General features: G+C 48.0%; 1 protein-coding gene across 2 annotated transcripts in view; it reads left to right on the top strand.

Moving 5' to 3' along the window:
- LOC122370642 (fasciclin-2-like) overlaps positions 1-22,326 on the top strand; it is a 98,637-nt gene that overhangs the window by 57,451 nt on the left and 18,860 nt on the right. The window contains exons 2-4 of one of the 2 annotated variants that reach the window (XM_043346418.1): positions 256-439; positions 758-778; positions 5,751-5,896. In XM_043346418.1, the coding sequence (XP_043202353.1) occupies positions 256-439; positions 758-778; positions 5,751-5,896 (351 nt within the window). The remainder of the gene's footprint in view (positions 1-255; positions 440-757; positions 779-5,750; positions 5,897-22,326) is intronic. The other variant, XM_043346419.1, reaches the window with a different exon arrangement.

Raw genomic sequence — 22,326 nt, forward strand, 5'->3', positions numbered from 1 at the left:
ATTAGACCGTCGACAGAAATTGTGATGCCACTCCCTGGTAGATGCATTTTTAGGGTCGGCTTTAATCACGCTTATGATATCCATCTCGCTGGTGGCGGTTGAGTTGAAACCGTGGAATGTTAAAATCGCGTGTTAACGAGCCTGCTATTCGTAAAAATGACTGGGTCTTACTCTTATAAGCGTTCCCAGTATATCCCTCTCGTAGCTTGCTCAGAGTTTCTCGCTGTTACCTGACCTTTCTTCTTCTCATTTCAGCTGCACTTGCCCAGGAGGAGCAAGTCAAACTGGAAATCCTGCCGTCGCAGGCCAAGATTCGTCGCGACCTCGGCAAGCAGGGATTCTTCACATGTCGGGCCGCAGCCGGCTTCGAGGATCTCATCGATGACATCATCTGGCTCAACCCGGAGAACATTGAAGTGCCGGCCGAGTCGCGGGAAAGGTAATTGTCTACCTCGTAACTGCCTTTCACTTTTCTCTCTACGCCACTGGCCTCACTTTTTTACTTTTTTGTTTTCGTTACCTGTTTGAATTCAGACACTAGCGCCCTGGTTGGCCACAAAGAATTGTGTCCGCACCGCTGTCCACCATGCGGCTGCGCGTTTTGCTAATTTTCCCTAAGTTGCTCTCAGCCTCGCTAAGCCATGAGTTGCTGCCCTGTGCGTGGCACTGGCGGTCTGCCCCGCGCTGCTCAGACTTCGCCAACAATGACTGACGTCTGCCCTCTTTTTCTTTCTCCTCCTGTCGTGTCCCCGTGCAGTACCGACCAGCCGACGCCCAGGTAATTTTGTCACAGCGCTACCGCCTCTGTACGTGTATAGCTCGCCGCTGTGTGTGCAGCGCTCGATGGCATGAATCAAGGAATGAGGTGAACCAACTGCTGACTTCGCTATCCAAAGAGAATTTTTTGTACCATGATCGAAAGATTTCAGGCATCAGCTGTCTTAGAACATCATATATAAATGTCTGTTATTGCTTATTTTTACTTGAAAACAAATTTTCAAATCATTTATTCTATCCAGGAATTGTGATTTAAATTAAATATTCGCCAGTCTGTGAAATCCTTGCGACCCTTTGAAAAATGCAACCGTTGCAAAGAAAATAAGGATGCAATCGTAACCTTTCTTTCTACACACGTCAGCAGCTGGTTCACCTCTGTTCCAGCTTGGCGGCTTTCGTTGCTGGCTTTGCTCCAGGACTGGCTATATGCCTCAGTGATGTGTATGGTCGTCTGGTATCTTGTTTAGCCTGCTCGTCGCTGCAGAAAAGCTTGCTCCGGACCGTAGTGTGAATAGTGTCTGAGATATCGTGGTCCACCCAGGCCAGGGTCGACACCAGGTGCCTGCCTCTGACCTTTTGAACAACACCGGTTAGTGGTGGCTTAAGGTCAGGGGCTGGCTTCCGTCAAGAAGCTTTCCTTCCTGGCCCCAGGCGTTTATTTCGACTGCAGTTGACCACAGCCAAAATAACGGACAAGGCCGGGGACAAGGCCGGTTTGTAAGCAGAATTGCTGTTGAGCATGCACTCTAAGTAGATTATGTAAGTGGTGTAGATAGTGATCTGATGTATCGATGACAATGTTCTCTGACAATGTCGTATATTTATATTACGCCGCTAAGGTAGATGGTTTCGCTTATTATTTCAATTATGTGCAAGGGCTTATGAACTTTTCAAGGTACCACCGGTCATTTGCGTGCTCTTTGCTAATGCGTCCCTACGTTACTTTGTTTAAGATAAAAGGCGTATTTGAATTATGCACCGAATTACATGCCGACTACTGGGCCCGCATAAGAGAACAACGACTCGGCATCTACAGTGGCTAAATATCCTCTTTTTTTTATCTAAACCAAGTTTGCTCTATGTCGATTTTGTATCGCTTCATTTCAAGTTCATTGAAAACCAGCACTTAATTTGAACACATATCTGAAGGTGCTTACACGCACTTCTATCTAGACTGAAGCTATATGACATTTACGTCTTTAACATGTGATAGGCAAATGCTGTTTTCTGTAAGACGCAATGCTATTGAAACACTACACTTTGTGTAATTTGACACATATCCAATTACATGCAGAACCATGCCGATTACTTGGGCCACCAGCTCGTCTTCGATTTATAAATCAGCTGTACGTGGGTGGCAAGTCTGAGGCAACTCATGATTTTGTGTATTGTTTTATTCCGTTTATGTATAATCAAATGAAAAAAGGAGCAATGATGTCTCGTAGCTTTGGATTTACGAATAGACAATCTGAAAAGATGTACGTTTTGCGAAGTTTAATTGCTCTTTTTTGTCGTCATGTTTGGTTTCACGCAGGCGTCGTCGTCTGACATACGATGTTGGCTGGTTTGTGCGGCACAAGTGACGCCACTGTATACATATACGACGCGGCCAGTCACCATCACACCAGAGGAGGCGGTGTGGAAATATGTAGAGTTGACAGTTGACACCGATGAGGGCCAGACAACCACTGCGCTAACCTTTTTTCTGGCCTACGCTTGTTTGTCCCCATTGCTTTATTTTAGATGATTTTTTGTTAAGAATTTTTCTAATGTATGTAACAAATATACTTTAACATTTATGGGAACATTTTATGGGAAGACTATTTTATAAATTTCGCAAAATTTCCCAATTTTCATATAAGGTAGTAGGTATCATCGAAAACGTCATCATTCCACGAGAGTTCACAGCAGCTGCAGCGCCTCTGGGCCGCACTCACCTTGGTCGGACACAGGTCGCCTGTCTACGGCTTACCACTCTGCTCCGCTGCCTGGTGCGAGGGGCGGGGCCACGCTGACGGTTGCAGGGGGCAGCTGTCTGCCTGACCGCGGGGTCGCGGGGTCGTGACCCCAGCGCGGCGCGGCGGTGGGGCCGCAGGTGTCGGGCGTCTCCGTGCAGGCCTCTCCGTGTTGTATTTGTGTTTGTGTTTGTGTTTGTTTGTCGTGTGTAGAATGGTGATGGTTCGTCAGATGGTGGGAGGTGATGGTTTTTGTGTTGGTTATTGATTGGTCCGCGTCTTGTGAATGTTTTGTTTCACATTCTGTATTTGTCTTTTAATGTTGCAATCAAAGAATGCGACTTATGCCGAACTTATGGTTTGTATTTGCTGTGATGAGTACGTATTCTTAGCGATATAAAAAAAAAAACAGGCTAATCTATTGAGTTTGAATCAGTGCAATTAGCTGCAGAGCCTTCTGACTCCCGTTACTGACCTGCCCATCAATGCATCCCATCTGTAATGCCCGACCAATGCATCCCATCTGTAGCGTAAGGCCCGATGTTCAGCCGAGCGCCCGTTGACCTCAGTGATTCATCGCGCCCGGAATGATGGATTGTGACAGCATGCACTCGTCCAGTACCAATGTTTGCGCTAGTCCAACATGAATCGGTCTGGCTTTCGCTGATTGCCAATTAGATTGCTTTGATTTGATGCATTTTGATGTGATGTTAGCCGGCATCGAGTCCTGGGAATGCATCCTGAGGGTCGTTTGTAGAGCTCAGACATTTTGGTTCGGTGTATATCGAAATTCTTTCGATGCAATTCTACAGAGACGTAGTTGATATTGTTTGTACAATTTGTCGTCGTAGGTTGTGTCTTTAATAAGTGTCATATATGTAGTTTGCCAGTGCATAGGTACTGCATAAGCTTTATCTGATATGGTTTGTTGTTCGATTGAAAATTTAGGAATCACTGAATAATTCATGGTCTTTGCCATCTAGGTCCTGTACTTTATTCAAAAATATATATATAGTTGGCGTCATACATTATGAAACAATATTAATAGATCAGCTGCAGCTATTCTGGCTTCCTCATCTGCTGCATTTTTGCTTTATTTTATGTTTCGGATTAGTGATGTTGCCGTTTCCGCTTCCATCGTTCTATTTTCGTAGCTAGCAGCTATGTTGAATAATAAAAATGTAGCCGCTCTATTTAAAAAAGAATTACAAAAGAATTACAATGTTTGAACATAAGCATTTCCGCCATTTAGTGCTAAATGTCCTCTTGATTTAAATTGGGCAGCCTTCTCTTTCAAATTAGTCCATCAAAATACACTAATGTATCCATTTGCAGCCTGCTTCAGTGGATGTTTGACCTGGTTTAACTGGTTTAATCCATTGAATGGTCTTTTGACCTGTGACCTTATGACGTGCGTCAATAGACCTCTCTGACCTCGTGACCTGCGTCATTCAACGTGCTTCGTTTCAGTCCTTCTACCTCGTGCTATTCATCAGTGCTGCCCTCAGTGACATGGTGACCTGCACCAGTTGAATTGTGACCTGGTGACATGTTCCACGTGACTACAGGGTGTAACGAAATTATCCGGACATCTTTATTTGCACTGTAATTAAGAAGCAAGACAATCTGATATTTTCCCTTTTGAATTATCATATAGCCACCTTTCATAAGAGTGCAGGTACAAATTTTTGGAGCATTCCAGCCACTGAGTTTTCCAGCACAGTGGGTTTCATTTAGAGTAGCGCCTTACTAACCTGTGCCCACAGTTGGGCGGCGCTGGTGGCGGGTGTCCCCTCATTCATCTCCTGCTGGACAATAGTCCATAAGATATCGATGGAATTGCATGGGAACTATTTCCAAGCCATAGTCCGTTAGCCCAGAAGAAAAATAGGTCCTCTCGGCATCACTTCTCATTCTGCTAGGGACTTGAAGGTGGTGCGCCGCCCCGTATGAAGACTGCGCGGCTTGAATCAGGCATCGGTACACGTTCAGAAACCGAGCCATCCTGTGCCGTCTGGTTGAGTGGCTTCAACCAATCGCTGGCCAGGATGTTGCGCCAGTAATACTCGTCACTGATAGTGGTTTTATGTGGCGTCATGAACAGCTTGAATATTACACAGCAGCTGAACATGCTCCAGGTCTGGATTTTGGCCGGATGTTTGACGCCGGCGACGGCCGGCACGTTCGAGCTGCTGGCAGCCCACACATGGCCGATTTGACGGCTCAACGGATATCGCAGCTCAAACAGCTTCCCATCCGACCAGGCCACCTCATTCATGCCTTCCTTCGACCAGTAGAAAGGCCCTGGCCTGAGGCCAAAGGTGGTGGACTGGTTGTTTTCCCTTCAATTTTATTGTCTTTTTCAGTTTTAAGGGCAGTAAAACCAAGCTAAAGGGCGGGTAACGGTGAATCATGATGTGGGACCTCTTATTATATACCTTGGTAATAATTCGAGTCAGTGTGCGGATCGATTGGTGCCGTTTCCTTGTCGCTATCTTGACAACTCTCCTCACCACTTGGCAAAGGGCGCCTTTTGCGATCGAGGCCGGGCTGAGTCTGCCACCAAGTCCCAGCCTATTACGCCTCAGGCAGATGTGCTACTGGCTGCTGCTGATGTCCAGCTGCTGACAGACCAGCTTCTGGCTCATGCCACCATGCCACCAACACGTAGCCTTGCTACGAAACGAGAGACTGTACTCCCTTCTCTCCACTGCCTTAAACGAAAACTATCAAATGAACCCGTGGGCGACTCGACTCTTACTCAGAGCAAGAGTCATTTCGCAAGGTCAGGTCACTGCCGAGTTGAGAGCAGATACCAGAGGTATGCATTCATCCAGTGTTCCAGCTTCTAACATTAAAAAAGAAACTGTGCGAGCAGATATGGCGAAAAAATAGATGTCCGGATAATTTCGTTACACCCTGTATGTTAACTTGTAATGGTTGACCTCTGACCCGCATTGACCTGTGATGGTTGACCTCTGTGACCCGCATTGACCTGCGTGTGTGGCGCTCCGACAGAATATACACGGGCCAGTTCGTGCCAAGCAACGGCCGCGAGCTGTTCATATCGCCGATACAGGAGCAGGACTCGGGCATTTACACGTGCAAGGCGCGCTACGCCACCAACCAGGAGGTCACCAAGGCCTTCGAGCTCGTCGTCTACAGTGAGTACAGATACGTGATCGAAGAGATGTGGCTAAACGTGTTTCAGAGGTGGGCCATACTGTGGTTTTGTATGAGACACTTTGCTGTTAAAATTTTGCAAATCCACCTGTTTTTGAACTGTACAGAATTCAGAAAGCGTGCGCTGACATTTGTGCAGTGCAACCGAATGCAGCTTACTTACCCCCGATATCGGCCACTCTTTTACCATACAATATGGGGACGAGCTCCCCACCCACAAACATCGATGGTATGCCTCCTCAGCACAAATAGAAAATCCGCTGGCATCTCGCACTGACCATTGATCATGTCTGTAGAGGTCTGCACCGGCCGGCTGCAGCCGTGGCTGGCTGCAGCCCCACGGCTGTGGGCCGGGGCGGCTGCAAATATCTCCAAGAACACGGCTACGGCTGTGGCCACGGCTGTGAGATTTCAAGCTCAATCTTAAGTACTAAAATATAAAATTTTAAATCCTTAATGTTACATTCTGATAAGCAGTCTAGCCTGTAAAAATCATGCAAAGGATGCCCATTGCCCAGAAGCATTGAAAGTGGTGAAGCCTTTGAAAACCTGTAATGTTTTATCATTTGCTGTAGGGGAGTTTGCACTCTGGTACAGAATACTAATTATAGGTACCAATTGTTCCTTCATCATCAAGAGCTTGACAGTTTCAGAAAATGCAACATGTTGCATTGTCACATCCCTCTCAAATCAATCTCACCTGGTCATTAGGAGAGCACCTTACAGCTATTGAAGACGAGCGTTCAATAATTCTTTCAGGTAATAGAAAAAGAAATCACGCCTATGGTAAAGGCAGGTAAAGGCTTCATAAAATATTATCTAAAATAACTCTTAGATGTGTTTCTGGATTTTCGGCAAGTCCAATTACATAATATAAAACTGGCGCTTTATGTTCTAACTGGTGTGTGAGTGACCGCTAACAGAAAATGCTGATCAACGAAGCCAATGGAATTAGATTATAAGTGAGCATGAACCTTTACTTACGGTTAATTCACATGATGGTGAAAACCCTGAACACGTAATTCACATGACGGTGAAAACCCTGAACACAATATTTCTTACGCGAGCTGTTGACTTTACTAATAAAATGACGTCTTCTTCTGAAAATGTAAAAAATTTGATAATTAATCTTTGTTTGAGAGCAAGTTTTTAACTGTATAGCATTAGTATTTATTAATTACAATTTATATGGCTGTTAATAGTAACACAAAGCAATTTATTGCCACTTTTTTGCTATTGACGTAATTAAAAACTCAAGTAAAATTTTTGATTGAAAGAGGCAATTGTGGCTCGCACGTCCTTGGGGATTTGAGCGAAGATCATTATTTGGAAAAATAATAATAATAATAATGCCATTTATTTTCACACCATCATTGGTGCATACAGGAAGTTCCAGTGACAGCTAACACAATCATTACATCCATACATACACAAACACACACACACACACACATCAAGATATTCATATTCAGAACGTTAAAATCAGTGCAAGCACGCACATCGATCAAGAGGAAGCTCGTCTCAGCTTCATACATTGTCTGTAATGACACTTCTCACATGAGCATGATATGTCGGATTTTGATTGACCATTCTTTTCAGACTACCTAAGAAAATATTCAAAATGTCTGCACGAGAGGAGGAAGACAAGTCTAAGGCCATGATATCATATTCACGTCGGATGGCAAGATGCACGCTCGCTGCTATACCATTTTGTCCAATGTCACTGTCAAGCAAGCTCTTTATCAACACATTTTCACTACTGTGGAGTATTTTATAGAACAGAAGCTGTCTGCTTGCTACTAGCATAGGACAGGGGAGAATTTGAAGAGCTAGACAGAGAGGATGGTTCCTGAATGATTTCGGTAGTTTGACTATTTTCTTCACACATGAGTGATACGCCACACACAGTTCACGAAACACATTTTTTTCTTTACATGGATCCCACAGCTCACACCCATACAGGTTCGCGCAGTAGGACTTAAACAGCTTTATCAGAATTTCTCTTTTAGCATGGCCTACCAACGCGCAAAGCATATTAGCACGATAGTATAGCGATCTCTTCAGCTTACGCATGTCGCTGCTATCATTCAGTTTGCTGTTAATCACATGCCCAAGATACTTAAACTCATCAACCCATGTTAGGTTGGTACCTGACAACCTCACAATTGGGGGTTGTGACATGGACAGATGCGAAGATGCACTTGGACGCTGGGGATTAAACACCATGCATACACTCTTCTTAGCATTGAATTGTATGTCCCTGGACACAGCAAACGATTCACATATTTTGACAAGCTCTTGTAAACCACCCCTTGATGGCGACAAGACAACAATATCGTCAGCGTACGCCAGCACATTTACAGCACAGCCACCAACGTGACATCCTATGCCAGTAGATTGTAACATTTGAAGGAGATCGTCCAGGTATACATTGAACAATAATGGTGACAAGCATCCACCCTGGCGAACACCGTTTGCGACCGGAAATGAATAGGATGTGCTATTTGCCCATTTGACGCTCATCATCTGGGACCTGTACCAATGAGTTAACAGTTTCAGATATGGTAACGGAACACCCCTTTCTTGGAGTATTTGAAAGAGCTTAGCGTGATTCACTCTATCGAATGCTTTGCTTGCATCAAGGAAGCAGGCGTACACTGGGCTTCCTTGTCTAGTGTAATAGTGAACTGTTTCTTTAAGAACATATGTAGCATGCGTTGTTGAATGATTAGACTTAAATCCAAATTGCGCATCATTTGTTCTTAATAGCGGTAGAAGCCTGTCAACCAGAATAAGTTCCAAGACTTTTGATAAAGTTGTGGATAAAGCGATTGCCCTATAGTTCGATTTATCATCAAGTGCACCACTTTTATCCTTAATTAATGGCGTCAACAGTGAATAAATGAGATCATCAGGGACGTTTCCATGGTTCAGTATGCTGTTAAATATGGAGACTATGACATATAAGTTATCAGCTTCAAGATAACGCAGATGTTCACTGTACATCTGATCCCAGCCTGCAGCTTTTCCACCTTTCATTTTGGCTATAGCACTCGACACTTCCTCCCTGGTAATGGGGAGAACATCAGGCAGCCGATCATTGATGATATGGTTGATAATTGCTTGACCACTGCTGCAGCTATCGTCATTTAGAACAGTTTTGAAATGATCGGCCCACATATTCGCTACGTTCGCAGCTCCTGTGACACCCCCAAAGCTAGGTGGAAAGGAACTTTGACCACAAAAAATCAAAATAGATGAATGTTTTTCTTTCTTGGATGCTCACTAGTGTTTTGATGCCTTGCATATCAAATTAGTTTGAGACTTGCTCAGAAGGCTGCTTCAAGCCTGGCATATCACACCCCAGAAAATATGCAAGGTAAGAAAGAAGCAAGAGTTTTGACTAGACAATCACTGTTTGACAGTCCATCAACTTCAGTTTCATTTTCCATACCTAACATTGATAATGAAAAGCATCAGGGTCTGTTCTGTCCCACAACCATGTTTCAGGATTTGGCATTAGATGTCTACATTGCTAGTGCTTCTATTCTGGCTCATTGTTTATGTTTTCTGTTGATGTAGGTACCTACCTACCCATCTTTCTTAACCCCTTGCAAGGGCTTGTGTAGGCATGCGATGCGCATCAGGCTTCAGGCCTTCGGCCTAAAGCCAGATACACAACCACTTAACCTATGATGCTTCATGAGCTTGATAATCTATAGCCCATTGCAATGTGCTGTTGGCTATATGTTTCAACTAAAAACAACTTATCTATATGTCATCTGCTTATCTATCTGTCATCTGCTCAGAAAGATCGCCCTGAAGGTGCACCAGTTTGTGGGCTGCGACCAGCAGGACGCACACGAGCTGCTGCGAGCGCTCATGGAGCAGGCGCGGCTTGAGGATCTCCGGCGGCACCAGAAGCAGATCCTGCTCGGTCTGGGGCTGCCGGCCCAGGCCGACCCCAAGGAAGTACCCGACGACATGAAGGCGCGTGCCAAGGCACTGGGCCACCAGGTATCGCATACGACCATCGACTCCATCTTCAGCGGCCAGCTGGTCAGCCTGGTGGTGTGTCAGGCCTGCATGGCCTGCACACACCGCATGGAGCCCTTCCTCGACCTCTCGCTGCCCGCCGCCGAAGATATCATCTTCAGCCTGCTATCGGAGCTCGACCCGCTGCCGGCCTCGGTCAGTGGGGATTCGACGGAAGACGAGCTGAACGAACCGCCGGCCTCAGTCAGTCCGGACCCGCCGGCTGACGAGCCGCCCGCCTCGGTCAGCCCCGACCCGCCGGCTGACGAGCCGCCTGCCTCGGTCAGCCCCGACCCGCCGGCCGACCTGGCCGCGGAGGAGCTCTCGGAGCGGCTCAGCGCGCTGATTGTGGACAGCGCCGGCGCCGCGGCCGCTGCGGACTCGTGTGGGGACGAGCCGGGCCCGCTGACGGTGTACGGCCGGCCGTCGTCACCGGTGGAGGCGGACTCGGCGCCGGCCGGGCTGGTGCCACTGGTCGGGGAGAGTGCTGACAAAGCCCCGAACGGTGCGCCGGAGACGGCGGGAGCGGACCAGGTGGGGGAGAAGCAGAGCTCTGTGCCGGCGGAGAACTGCGGAGAGGCTGTGGAGGCGCGTGAGAACAGTCTGGGCGCTCCGAACGGTCACTGCGGAAGGGCAGCCGAGGAGGCCCCGCGGGAGGGCCAGTCGCCGTCACCCGGTGAGGTGCCGGGCGGTGTGCCGACGGAGGCAGTGGCGAACGGCCAGAGCTCAACGGCAGGGGTGGCGGACGGCGGCGAACTCCAGTCTGCGCCGAACGGCGGGACCTGCGCGCCAACCGAGTCTGCCCCGGCCGAAGGGACGGGGACCCCCTCACCGGCGGCCGATCCCTCGGACGGCCCGCCGCCGCCGCTGAGCCGCTGTGAGTGGCTCAGTCGAGCGCTAACCACCCTGGCGCCGCGCTACCAGGCGGCCGCTGGCGAGTGCAGCCTGCTCACCTGCCTTAACCAGTACACGGCGCCCGAGCTGCTCACCGGCAACAACAAGCTCGGTTGCGACAACTGCACCGAGCTGCGCAACAAACGGCTCACGGCGGCTGAAAAAGCAGCTGAGAAGAAACTCGGCACAGTATACAGCAACGCCAGCAAGCAGCTGCTCATCTACAGTCCGCCGCCGGTGCTGACCATCCACCTGAAGCGGTTCGAGGTGTGCAGCTTCAGCCTGCGGAAGGTGAACCGACACGTGCAGTTCGGCGAGCGGCTCGATCTGGCCCCCTTCTGTTCCTCCATCAGCCAGGACCTGCCTCAGATGCGGGCCGGCCAGCGGCGGGTGCTCTACTCGCTGTTTGGTGTCGTTGAGCACAGCGGTCGACTGACCAGCGGCCACTACACAGCCTACGTGCGCGTGCGCCGCCATCACGACCAGCTCACCGTCAACCCTGCGCGACTCACCACACTCGTCACCGACGCGTTCGCCGTGGCGTGTGAGCGGGCGAGGCAGCGCGCCGAGCAGACCCGACCGGAGACCACGGACGGACCGTCCCCGGTCAGGCCCGCAGAGGAGGGCCGGGAAGACGGGGAGGGCGAGGACCCCGCCGCCGCGCCACAGGAGTCACAGACGGATCAAAAACAGCCCGCCCCGGAGCCCGAGACGGAGCCGGAGCCGCAGCCGGAGGCCGGGCGGTGGTTTTACGTGAGTGACACGCACGTCACAGAGGTGACTCTGGACAAGGTGCTCAAGGCGCAAGCTTACATGCTGTTCTACGAGCGAATTGTGTAAGCGACTGCGGTAGCTTGGGATGGTGCTCTGTGCACGGGGCTGTGACGGCGCGCGAATCGTGTCCCTCAGTCTGACCGAGGTGTGATTTCGGAAAGGTCGTTTTTGAATTTGCTTTAATGTGTGTTCATATGCTAATAAAACTTATCTAACTTACTATTCAAACAGAATCCGTCTGTCTGTGAGTCTGTGTGTCCGCACATCGTGTAGTGGGTTCAATTAACCTCGCCTACACGGCAGATGGTACGGCGTAGGGGGTTGAAATTTGCACACCTTCTAGGTGACGTCACGGGTCAGCGCCTTTTCTAGGTTTCGACTCGCTGGGGTGCACGGTTGGCACGTGGCGGGCGCGCTGGAAGAACGCCAATGAAATTTTGATCGGTTCGTATATCTTCATTGAGAGCCGGGGTCGACAAACTTTGTGGACATGCCGATCGGCGGCGGGTGCCTCGCATTGGCGGATCGGCAAGTTATTAATTTGAATGAAAAGTGGCGAGAGAATGTGTTGATTTTCTTTCAATGGGAGCAGTTTGTGATACAAATATAAAAATGCACCGCGTTTGCCGCAAGGCGTCACATTGGTCACAAGGCGCCCGTTTTGCCGCAAATCGCACAGTTTTGTCAAATATGGTCCGATATGGGTGCAATTTGGTGCAAGGGCGCATGCTCAAACAACAGGTACAGATGCGCCGCATTTGCCGCAATGCGGCACATTTGCCAGAAAGCGCCATTTCCGACAAAATCGAGTAAGGGTAATGGAATGGCACGAATAGGGGCAGGGCTGGGAGCACTTTAAGTCTGATATTTTAGTACAGAGGCCTCTTGCACCAAAATCCTCTTGCACCAATGCTTGGATTATTTTGCATCGTATACCCAGTCCAAGTCTCAAATGTAACAATTTGCGTGCAAAATTCAGCAAGCACATGTAGGATTATGCATTGGGCTATTGCAAACAAATTTACCACAGTTAGATTAGCTTATTCTGAAGCCGGTTTTTCGATTTTACCTAGCTAGGTAGTTTGGTGCAAGAGGCCTCTGATTGGATTCAATTATTCTGTGACCTGACATGACCCAGCGGTGTTGGTAGGGGTAGTGGTAGGGTAGTGGTAGGGGTAGTGGTAGGGGTAGTGTAGTGGTAGGGGTAGTGGTAGGGGTAGTAGTAGGGGTAGTGGTAGGGGTAGTGGTAGGGGTAGTGGTAGGGGTAGTGGTAGGGGTAGTGGTAGGGGTAGGAGTATGGGTAGTAGTAGTGGTAGGGGTAGATGTAGTGGTAGGGGTAGGGGTAGTGGTAGTGGTAGGGGTAGTGGTAGGGGTAGGGGTAGGGGTAGTGGTAGGGGTAGTGGTAGGGGTAGGGGTAGTGGTGGAGGCAAAAGCAGAACAGTGGCCCGGGCTGATCCCAACGGACGAGAGGTGACCTATGTGACCTGGCCTGACCCAAAGCGACCGGGGCTGACCCCTTTGACCCGTCTTGACCCCGCATCACCCAAAGTTCATCCAAAAACGCCCTCAGAACAGTTCTTATTTAAACTCTCTTCACATTTCCGTCCACATCTATGCTTCTAGACGACACATCGACATGAATCAAACACCATTCGAAAGCAAATTGGCTGGTGCCGCAATTTTTTCCTACCACGCAGCAAAGCAAGTGGCGCAGCCGCTTGTCTATATTACTATTTGAGGAAGGCGTAGTTTCTGTCTATTACGAAGGTCGCGACATGGTGCTACGTAGCGCGGGTTACAGGTCACACCGTTGCACCTACCGCGCTGAAATTTGCGCAAGTTATAGAACAAGGATGGACAACGTGCCTTTGAGCGGTCTCGGCTCGATCGGATCGATAGCGAGCGCGTGGCGCGTGCCCAAAAAGTGCAAATTCGCGTCATAGACTTTACATGTATAAATCGGCTGGCAAAAACGGGCGAAAATGGCTAAATTTGCCCGACACGGGTCCGTTCCCCGTGCAATATCTCGGTAGCCGTGCGCCCGATCGGCACGGGGAAAACAGCATCGTGTAGAGAATCGAACGGGCAATCGAATAGTGTGCGGTGCAGGGGTGGCACGCGCCACGTGCAAGTGTGAGGGCAATTTCATTTCAAAAAGTGCCATTTTAGACGTATTTTGGATTTTATTTTATTTTCCCGTGACCATCAGACTGAGAGAGTTGAAACAACGTCAATTGCCAAGAGAAATGTACCGCCTCTCATGGAAAAATTGTGGACAGCTAATTGATCAAGAACAATGTGGAAAAATCGCTGAATTAAAATGGTATTTGTCCACAATGTGCCACTAAAAAGATACACGGGATTTGCTGCTTAACCTGATACGCTTGACAATTGAAAATGCTATCATTAGAAAGAGCATTCAATTCTCTCCAAGATCCAATCATCACGTTTGCATGACAAGCAACAGTATTCTTAAAAATATAAATGTTTTAAACCTCTGCAAAACGATTTTTAGCGAAAATTATCTACGCCTTTCATTTGTCTTAAAACTACGCACCTCAATTATAAAGCACATTTGACAGATTCTGAAGTGGAAAGCATGCTTATCAGACACGGGCACCTCGATGCGGTGGATATTTTTTCCACAAACCAAAACGTTTAGCCGTCAAAAAGCAATCGACCGAAATGGATAGATAACCCAACCGACACAAGAACAACCGAACACCCGCCGATCGAAAATATCCCTTTTCGCGTTGCGGAGCACGCGGGCCACCCTAGTTATATACTATTTGGTTGCATTTCATTCAAAGTATCCACAGCCGGCTGACGGCTGGCTGCCCACAGTTTGCCACGGCTGTGGGCGGCTGCGGCTGTGGAGCCACGGCTGCGGGGCGGCTAGGCTGTGGAAAATTGCAGCCGTGCAGAACTCTACATGTCTGTCTTGCTAACATAACATGCTGTCCTTGTCACGGATGCTGCCTTTTGGTGTTAGCCAGGGCTGTTCCGCGGTGTTTGGCGCTATTTGATGCCGTAAATGCGCTACCATGTATCCGGTTTTGCCAAAACGGTGGTGGTTACTTGCTCAGTATTCGTTTTGGGCTCACACTTAGCTGGGTTTGTGGTGCTCATTGGGATTCCATACAGTGGCAGCTGTGACGGTGAACTTGGCAGGCTGTGAGCCATGTCAATGTCGCTTGTGGTTTGTGAACCCCATTCGTCTGGGGGCATAGGCCGGTCGTGGTTTGCGCACCAGACATCGCGGTTTATCGCCTCGCGCCTCTTTCATGGCACAGTTGGCCTTCTTCGGTCATGACCTTGCGATGGTGGCGAGTCTGGCCACATGCAAATCCTAAAGTGGCCGTCTTAGCATTTTACTCTGCAATGCATGGATCGTTGCATTTCTTTTGACGGCATTGAAGAAGACGGGTCTTCTCATTCTTGGCCAATAATTGTTCTGCTAATTTCACCGTGCTCTCATGAGCGGCAGTGACAGACGAAGATCACGTGATCTGTGCGCCAAGCTGGCCGCGGCGATAAACGAGAACCACGTGACCGTTTAGCCAGTCGTGACCCTCACGCTTCAAGCGTCAAATTAATAGTTCGAGGAAATCAGGGAGCAAAAGCTTCGATCGCTGTGGGAAGAAACGGGTCAATAACCGTCAGCCCGGTGCACTGTTTGCTAAACCATAAATTTGCCGTTTCAGTAATCGGTCGTCACGCTTCCAACGTTTATCTACTTCGCTGGGAAGATCGTGACCGCCCTGTAGGCTGCTCGGCGGACGTGATAGTTATTTGCTGCTGCAGATAACGAAACCAGCGGGAGATTTCACACAGATGACGAACATGGTTACTTTCGATTTCGGTTTCTGCCTCCGTTTGTTCTAATCTCCCATTGAACAAGGTTTTGCCCCAGCTCATCATTGTTGTGGCTAGCCCGAGAACCAGGCAACCGCAGCTCGGATTCTGCAGCCGTGTTTAGGGGGAACTGAGCACCAGTTTTTCGATGCCTGCGCCAGCAGTTGCTGTGTATAACGAGTCAGGTGCTGCCGCCATCGTGCAAAAGAGTTATAAATCCCGTCTGCACTTATGCTGCGGTCCGCCTGAAGCATTTGGTGACGGCAGTCGCAGGAGATTGCATTTGATGGGAAGGTAGGGTGGGTGCGACGGTGACCGCGGCGATGGTAGACTAAAATGTCTTGAGGGGGCTGGCTGAATGTGTGACAAAAGCGATGAAAAGAATGATGCTTTGAAAAGCCAACACTACAGAACAGTTGTTTTAGCGAAGACCGATGATAGAGGCATATGGTTGCTGGGACTTCAGGGGAAAAGCAGGAGGTTTGGTGGCTTTTGCAAATGAGGTGATATGAAGGAGGCTCGAACGAAGGAGACAACGTTTTGACTGGGACGAGAAGAGAAGGTGAGAAATTCGCAGTAGTTAGTTGAGCTCCGGCTAAGGTTGTCATAACGTTACAGCCGCTTGTCTAATCCCTTGCTCCCCTGACCGGCGTCCCTATACAGAGACCGTCACGCCGCAGCTCACACGTATCAAAGCCGCAGCCTGCAGCTGGCAGGTTACGACTAAGGGGCGCGGGTTACGAGCCTTGGACAGCATGACGGCTCGTCCGCCAGGGCCGCTCATTTAGCTGGGAACCAACGCCATCTGCATATTTACCACAGCAGTAACGGACACTGCGCTGGTCCTCTCTCTCTCTCTCTCTCTCTCTCTCTCTCTCTCTCTCTCTCTCTCTCTCTCTCTCTCTCTCTCTCTCTCTCTCTCTCTCTCTCTCTCTCTCTCTCTCTCTCTCTCTCTCTCTCTCTCTCTCTCTCGCTCTCGCTCTCGCTCTCTCTCTCTCTCTCTCTCTCTCTCTTTCTCTCTCTCTCTCTCTCTCTCTCTCTCTCTCTCTCTCTCTCTCTCTCTCTCTCTCTCTCTCTCTCTCTCTCTCTCTCTCTCTCTCTCTCTCTCTCGTCCCTTACTTTCGCTCTATCATTCTCACTCTCGCCTTCTCCGTCTTTGTCCCTCTCCTTCTCCTTCTTCAGAATTTCTCTCCCTTTCTCCCCTTCTCTCTTCACATCCATCTCGCTATCCACTTTATTGTCTTTCCTCCCTCTTTCTCCATATTGCTCCTATCTTTTTCGCCATCGTCGACCCTTTGCTGCCGCTCTAAGTCTACTCAGTGGTCACCGGAGTCGACGAATGGTCTGTGGGGTCCACGGAGTTGTTCATTTCCTCTGGACGGGCTCGCACCGACCGTCCGTTTCTCTTCCAATGAATTATAGCTTCGTCCTGTCGCCACATTTTCCGTTGCGAAACGACGCGCAATTCTAAACAGCTGTCTGCTGGCTGGAAGGGTTACGATGTCGCGGTCGTAAATAGACGAACGCTGACACACGCATTGGGTGGCCTGGTGGTTGTTCCACTAGCTGTTGCGCTCGAGCACTAGTGGATATTCGATGAGTGAGATCATGCGTGCGATATGGGTGCGGATGACAGACAAGACAATCACTGCGTGGGACTGTGCGTGACAGAGTCGCTGACAGACCGACAGAAACATGACAGCTGTGAGATGAACTCACCGTGGGGGCTCGGCGTTTAGAGCTGTCGACCGCAGCAGTCGACATCTCAGTGAGGCTGTCAACATGCCGAGCTCTAGATGAGCACCATGTGGTAGGCAAATATGCATGCGTAGTGCGCGCAATTGATCTTGTAACTGTCAGGAACATGGCCGCTATTGGTATATGGATTTCAGACCACCACCTGAATGAGATTCCGTTCCTACCGAATACGGGCTTGTGAAAACTCGCTACGTGTGTGGCATTGCTAAATGTTAGAAACTTTGACTCTGCTATCCAATGGATGCCGGCGTTTCTCGTGGCAGTTTCATTTGGCACGCTTGTCATACAGCGGGTGTGGTGACCCGTAACAGCTGTCAGCTAATAAGAAATATTTCGATGAGCGATGGAATGCCGAGTTCCTAACGGTCGAGTTGTGATGGTTCATTACACGCTTCCTAAGGCTCTATTACCGTGCTAGGTCCTTGAATTCCTGCGGCTGCCTCTGTCAGAATTTGGTTAGCTTATGGACAATTAATTATCTCTGAGAATGGAAGGCTGGGATATGGTATCGTTTTGAAGAGGATAACGTTGAGACTCGATCAGCGATCTGACAAGTACTATGCCGGTACAAAGCATTTGTCCTTTGGCTTTGGTTTACTGATATTGTCTTTCGATTTTCACTATGGTCCTTTATATCCTTGAATGTTGCTAGCATTATTCCGAGTAAGTTTTTTTTTTTCCAACGATGCCTGTAACATAATTCAATCAGCTTATTGGCCGTATCATATGCATTGTTTCATCTTTGCGTTGTCTCTGAGAATATTGAGTCATGGAAATACTTTTAAATTATGTTGTGTTGAATGGCTGTAAGTGTTTAGTTTGTATTTAACCAATTATTTTATGCTCACCTCCAGTGCCTCTTTATGATTGGGAAACTTGATGGCTCCTGCAAGGCGAAACATTTATTTATTAATTTCACATCGAAAGGTACGTTCACTGAACGCAGCGGCGGCCGAATCAGCTGAGCTTTCGCCTTTCGCTGTTAGTGTGGCAGGTATTGCTCACGTAATTCTAATCCAATGGCCGACCCGGCCCTTGAGGCACTTCACCAGCTCTGGCCAAATGATCCTATGACGTCATAAAGTGCTGTGATAAGCCAGCCAATTATAGAGAGCGCCCGTAGGCTGCGAACCGTTAGCCACCGATGCGGTGGATGATTGCGCCATCTAGGAGGACTGCCAAATGAGGGAGGCTAGGGTCAAAATCAAATAAATAATAGTATGAATTATGGTATCGTAAGTACCTTGCAAGTTTGATCATGCATTAGGTATTCATGGAAAAGTCGTCTTTATATTTTGAATATTTCTTGGTCCTACACTTAACTTACAACTTTGTTGTTTCTTCTCTTTTCTATTAAGTATTTTTGAAAGCTCAATGGCCCGCAAGAACTCAAGGGCCTTCTGAGTGGTATTCCTTAAATGAGTTGAAAAGCAACCCCATTAATGTCATTAAATTTCGTTAAAATCCCACAATGTGACATATGAAGGCGCCGAACAATGCGTCTTGAAGAAAGGGCATGTCGCGTGAGCTACGAGATAAAACAACAGAGTACATATAGGAGCCAGGAGGCTTAGAGTGATCGAAAGATGAGGAGGCTACATGAGGTAGAAAAATGTCTGTAAAACCAGAATCAGATAGAAAGATGAGGATACATGACGTAGGAAAATATCGGCAAAACCAGAAGAAACATAAATCATAACTACTATCGGAAGGCATATTTTATTGTATCGGTATATAGGTTTTATATGCTGCGGGTTTTCATTCATATATGAGGCTCTCATATTTGCCCAGCGAATACGGACAGACGGGAAGAGCAATGATGAATAATGCGACCGGCTCCTAGCACACATCATGTCTTCTGATGCGCCGAACTAAGAAAAGGTATCATAATTCTTGGATTTTAAAAATATTATACCGGTGCGGTTTCTTTTGAAGCTCAAGATGTGTGTGACGCTATCATACTTTCTAGCTGTGAATTTAGTACGGTAGGTATATACAATTACCCAGTTACTGGTTGGGTCGTTTGTCAGGGAACTACGGATGCTTACACTTCCACCGCTAGATGTCACTGGCGGTGCGCCTGAAGGTAGGCTGTGCCGCAGGGCTTTTCGTGCCGCCTGGCACACTGCGCGAGGCTGAGTATTTCGATTCCACGGGCGCAGTGAGCGATCGGGAACTCGTCCAGGGGGAACGGCGGACAGTGCCGTGGTAGTGCTCTTCCCTCTCTACTGTTTTCCTGAATAGTTGAGGTGCACAATGCACATGTAAATCGGGTGAATCGGCCTCGACACGCGAACACTCGGGGCACCCAGCTCAGTAACCTCTAGAGCTATCACCACCGTTTTCGTCGTAAGTGCAGCCTAAATTAATCCGAATAGCGCTACACTTTTGTAATGTACCAGTTCTGCATGCGTAATAACACACGACTACCAGTCGGTAGTGAACAAGGGTGGTTGCAACGGCACACCGCCCTCCCTCTACGACTCCAGTGCGGGACTGAAGCTATAAGTAGTACTCAATAATAACAGTAAGGTGGCCCTTGACGGAACGTTTAATACTCGGTACATTGTATCACATTCATCATGGCCAATAGGCCGTAATAACCGACATTGCCACCCTTGGTTGTTATTACAGAGCGTGTATTGTATTGATTTGTTTTCGTCTGTCGGTTTTATTTTGTTGGACGGTCGACTTCTGTGATGCATGCTTGTTCCTAGAAAAATAATAGATGAGCGTAACGGGTGTTACGCTCTAGCTGAGGGTTCGCGACAAGATGACAGCGACAGGTTAAAAAGCAGGATATTGAATATATTGTGGCTGGTAGATGTGACTTGAACATGAACTGCGGCCGATGCCGACCATCTTATTTCATTTGCTACTGTATTTGCAATCGTTTGATCGACCCCTTAACCCTCGCCCGCACATGGGGGGGGGGTGGTTGCCACCCCCCCCCCCCCCCAGGTAGTCTTTCTGCTCTGCACTCGACATTTTTAGAGCTAGAAGGCTGATTTTTCGTATAACGGCTCCTCTATCCTTTCTTGATGTCCACTGAAAATTTCAAGTTTCTGTGATTTTTGGTTTCGGAGATATGACCTTGTTTTTCAGGTCATGTCATGACCCAAATGGCCAATTCTCAACATCTTGCGTTTGCCATGGGCCTTGTGAGCTTTTGACACCTTGATTTCGGCTTTTTTTGCCAGTCTTGCCTCCCACCTATCATGGAACATGTTGTTCGACGATGTACAGGTGTCAAGGTCAGGGTCAAGGTCAACCTAGGTCATCTAAGATAATTGCGTTTTAGGCAATCTGAATTTACTTTTTGTGAAGTTTTTTGGCTGCATTTTTGGTAAAAGCTTCTCAGATCATGATTTCATACAATATGGACACAAAAACAATCGGTGCACACATCAGTATACACACAGACACACACAGACATACAAACACATATAATTGACCTTGACCTAACTTGACCTGAAATGACTTCAGCAGCAAAAATCTGGTCGGGTAGTGTGACAAAGAGGTTCTAGCTGGCTTGGCACCAGAAAACAGCATCGTCATCGGTATATGCTAAGCAGCGCACTTGATATCCAACGGTGACCCAAAACAGCAACATTTTTTAGTTTGACCTGATCTGGAAGGTTAAGGACTGATCTGAGAAGGTAAAACTGGATATCATTGGATTCGTCTCTTCCCAAAGAATCTTTTTGGTCTTTACCGCTAAGCTCTATCTCCAACAGGAACGAAATGGCGCGGGGGGTGGCAACCCCATGTGCGTTCTAGGATGGGAAAATGGCATGTGCGGGCGAGGGTTAAACACGCTCCCATTTAGTGAGCAGTATTTCATTGTGAACATTAAATTAACCCCACACGTTTATTGTCTACCTGTTGCTTATGATATTGAGCCCAGACCAAAGATTTGTAGTCTTCGTCGGACAACCCAAGGCAATGTCTCTTGGGTGCCGACGGAAGACATACGTCAACAGCACCCATCGCGAATAAAAAATACACCGTGCCTCAGTCACGGTCAGTTATCCTTATCTTCGTGATCGTGTGACGTCATCTGCGCTCTGGGGCGCGTGATGTAACGCCCCTGAAGCAGGTGTTTGAGTGCAGATCTCCGTCACGGCCGTCGTCAACTGCCGGGTGTGAGCTGGGCGCCTGGCTGTCAATATCACCATCGTGTGTGTTAAAGGGACTATCCCACCTTCTAAAAAGTACCGTTTAGGATTCGGAAATGTTACCCATGATATAGTGACGAATTCTGCAAGTTTTTACGCGTTTTTATCTTATACTTTTTGAGATATTGCGACTTTTATATTTCATTGTGACGTCATTTAGATCGGATCTGTGACGTAATGGAGGATTTACTTCATGTCAATGTGGAGGGAAATTTGGCAGCAAATATATTTGCTCTCAAATATGACGCGGCCCAGACAATAGCAAAAGTGTCTCTGATTGGCTTATTCGTGAATCAAGTGATACTTCACTTGATTGCGTGACAGGCGTTCAAAAGGCAAATGACGTCATCAGATTGTCGTCAATGGTTAAGAGATTGGGACTTGTACAGGGAACATTTTCAAATGAAGGGAACGAATTTCTTCAACATCACGAGGCTGTGGGGGTTACGACCAAGATATAAAGTGGTTTCTGAACCTCGCCGCAAACTTGGCTATCTCAACTCAAATCTAATGTAAAGGTGGGATAGTCCCTTTAAACGTTCCGTCCAAACTCGGCTTGAAGAAGTGACGGGTTTACTGGTAACCTTATGAAGGATGAAGTGACGCCAGCATTCCAATACTACTGTGTCAGTCAGAGGAGGCCGATTCTCTCGCTGTGTTTTCGGCAATCGAGGTTTATCTCATTATAAATTCGTTAAGTAGATGATGATTATGATAATTCAAGGCCAGCTGGAGGACGACGTGGTGATAGTTACGTTTTCATCGGGCTCTGTGGCTCTAATAATGTGACAAGGAAACTGAGATTATAGTTTGCCATTTTGGTCGTCGGAAATGACTCCTGATTTAGTTATAAACGACCTTTTCAAACCCAACTCACCGGTTGAATAAGCTTCTACCTTATTCAGTTGAGTTGGTAC

This window comes from Amphibalanus amphitrite, unplaced genomic scaffold, assembly GCF_019059575.1.
Source record: "Amphibalanus amphitrite isolate SeventyFive unplaced genomic scaffold, NRLGWU_Aamphi_draft 001153F_arrow, whole genome shotgun sequence".
Lineage (NCBI taxonomy): Eukaryota > Metazoa > Arthropoda > Thecostraca > Balanomorpha > Balanidae > Amphibalanus > Amphibalanus amphitrite.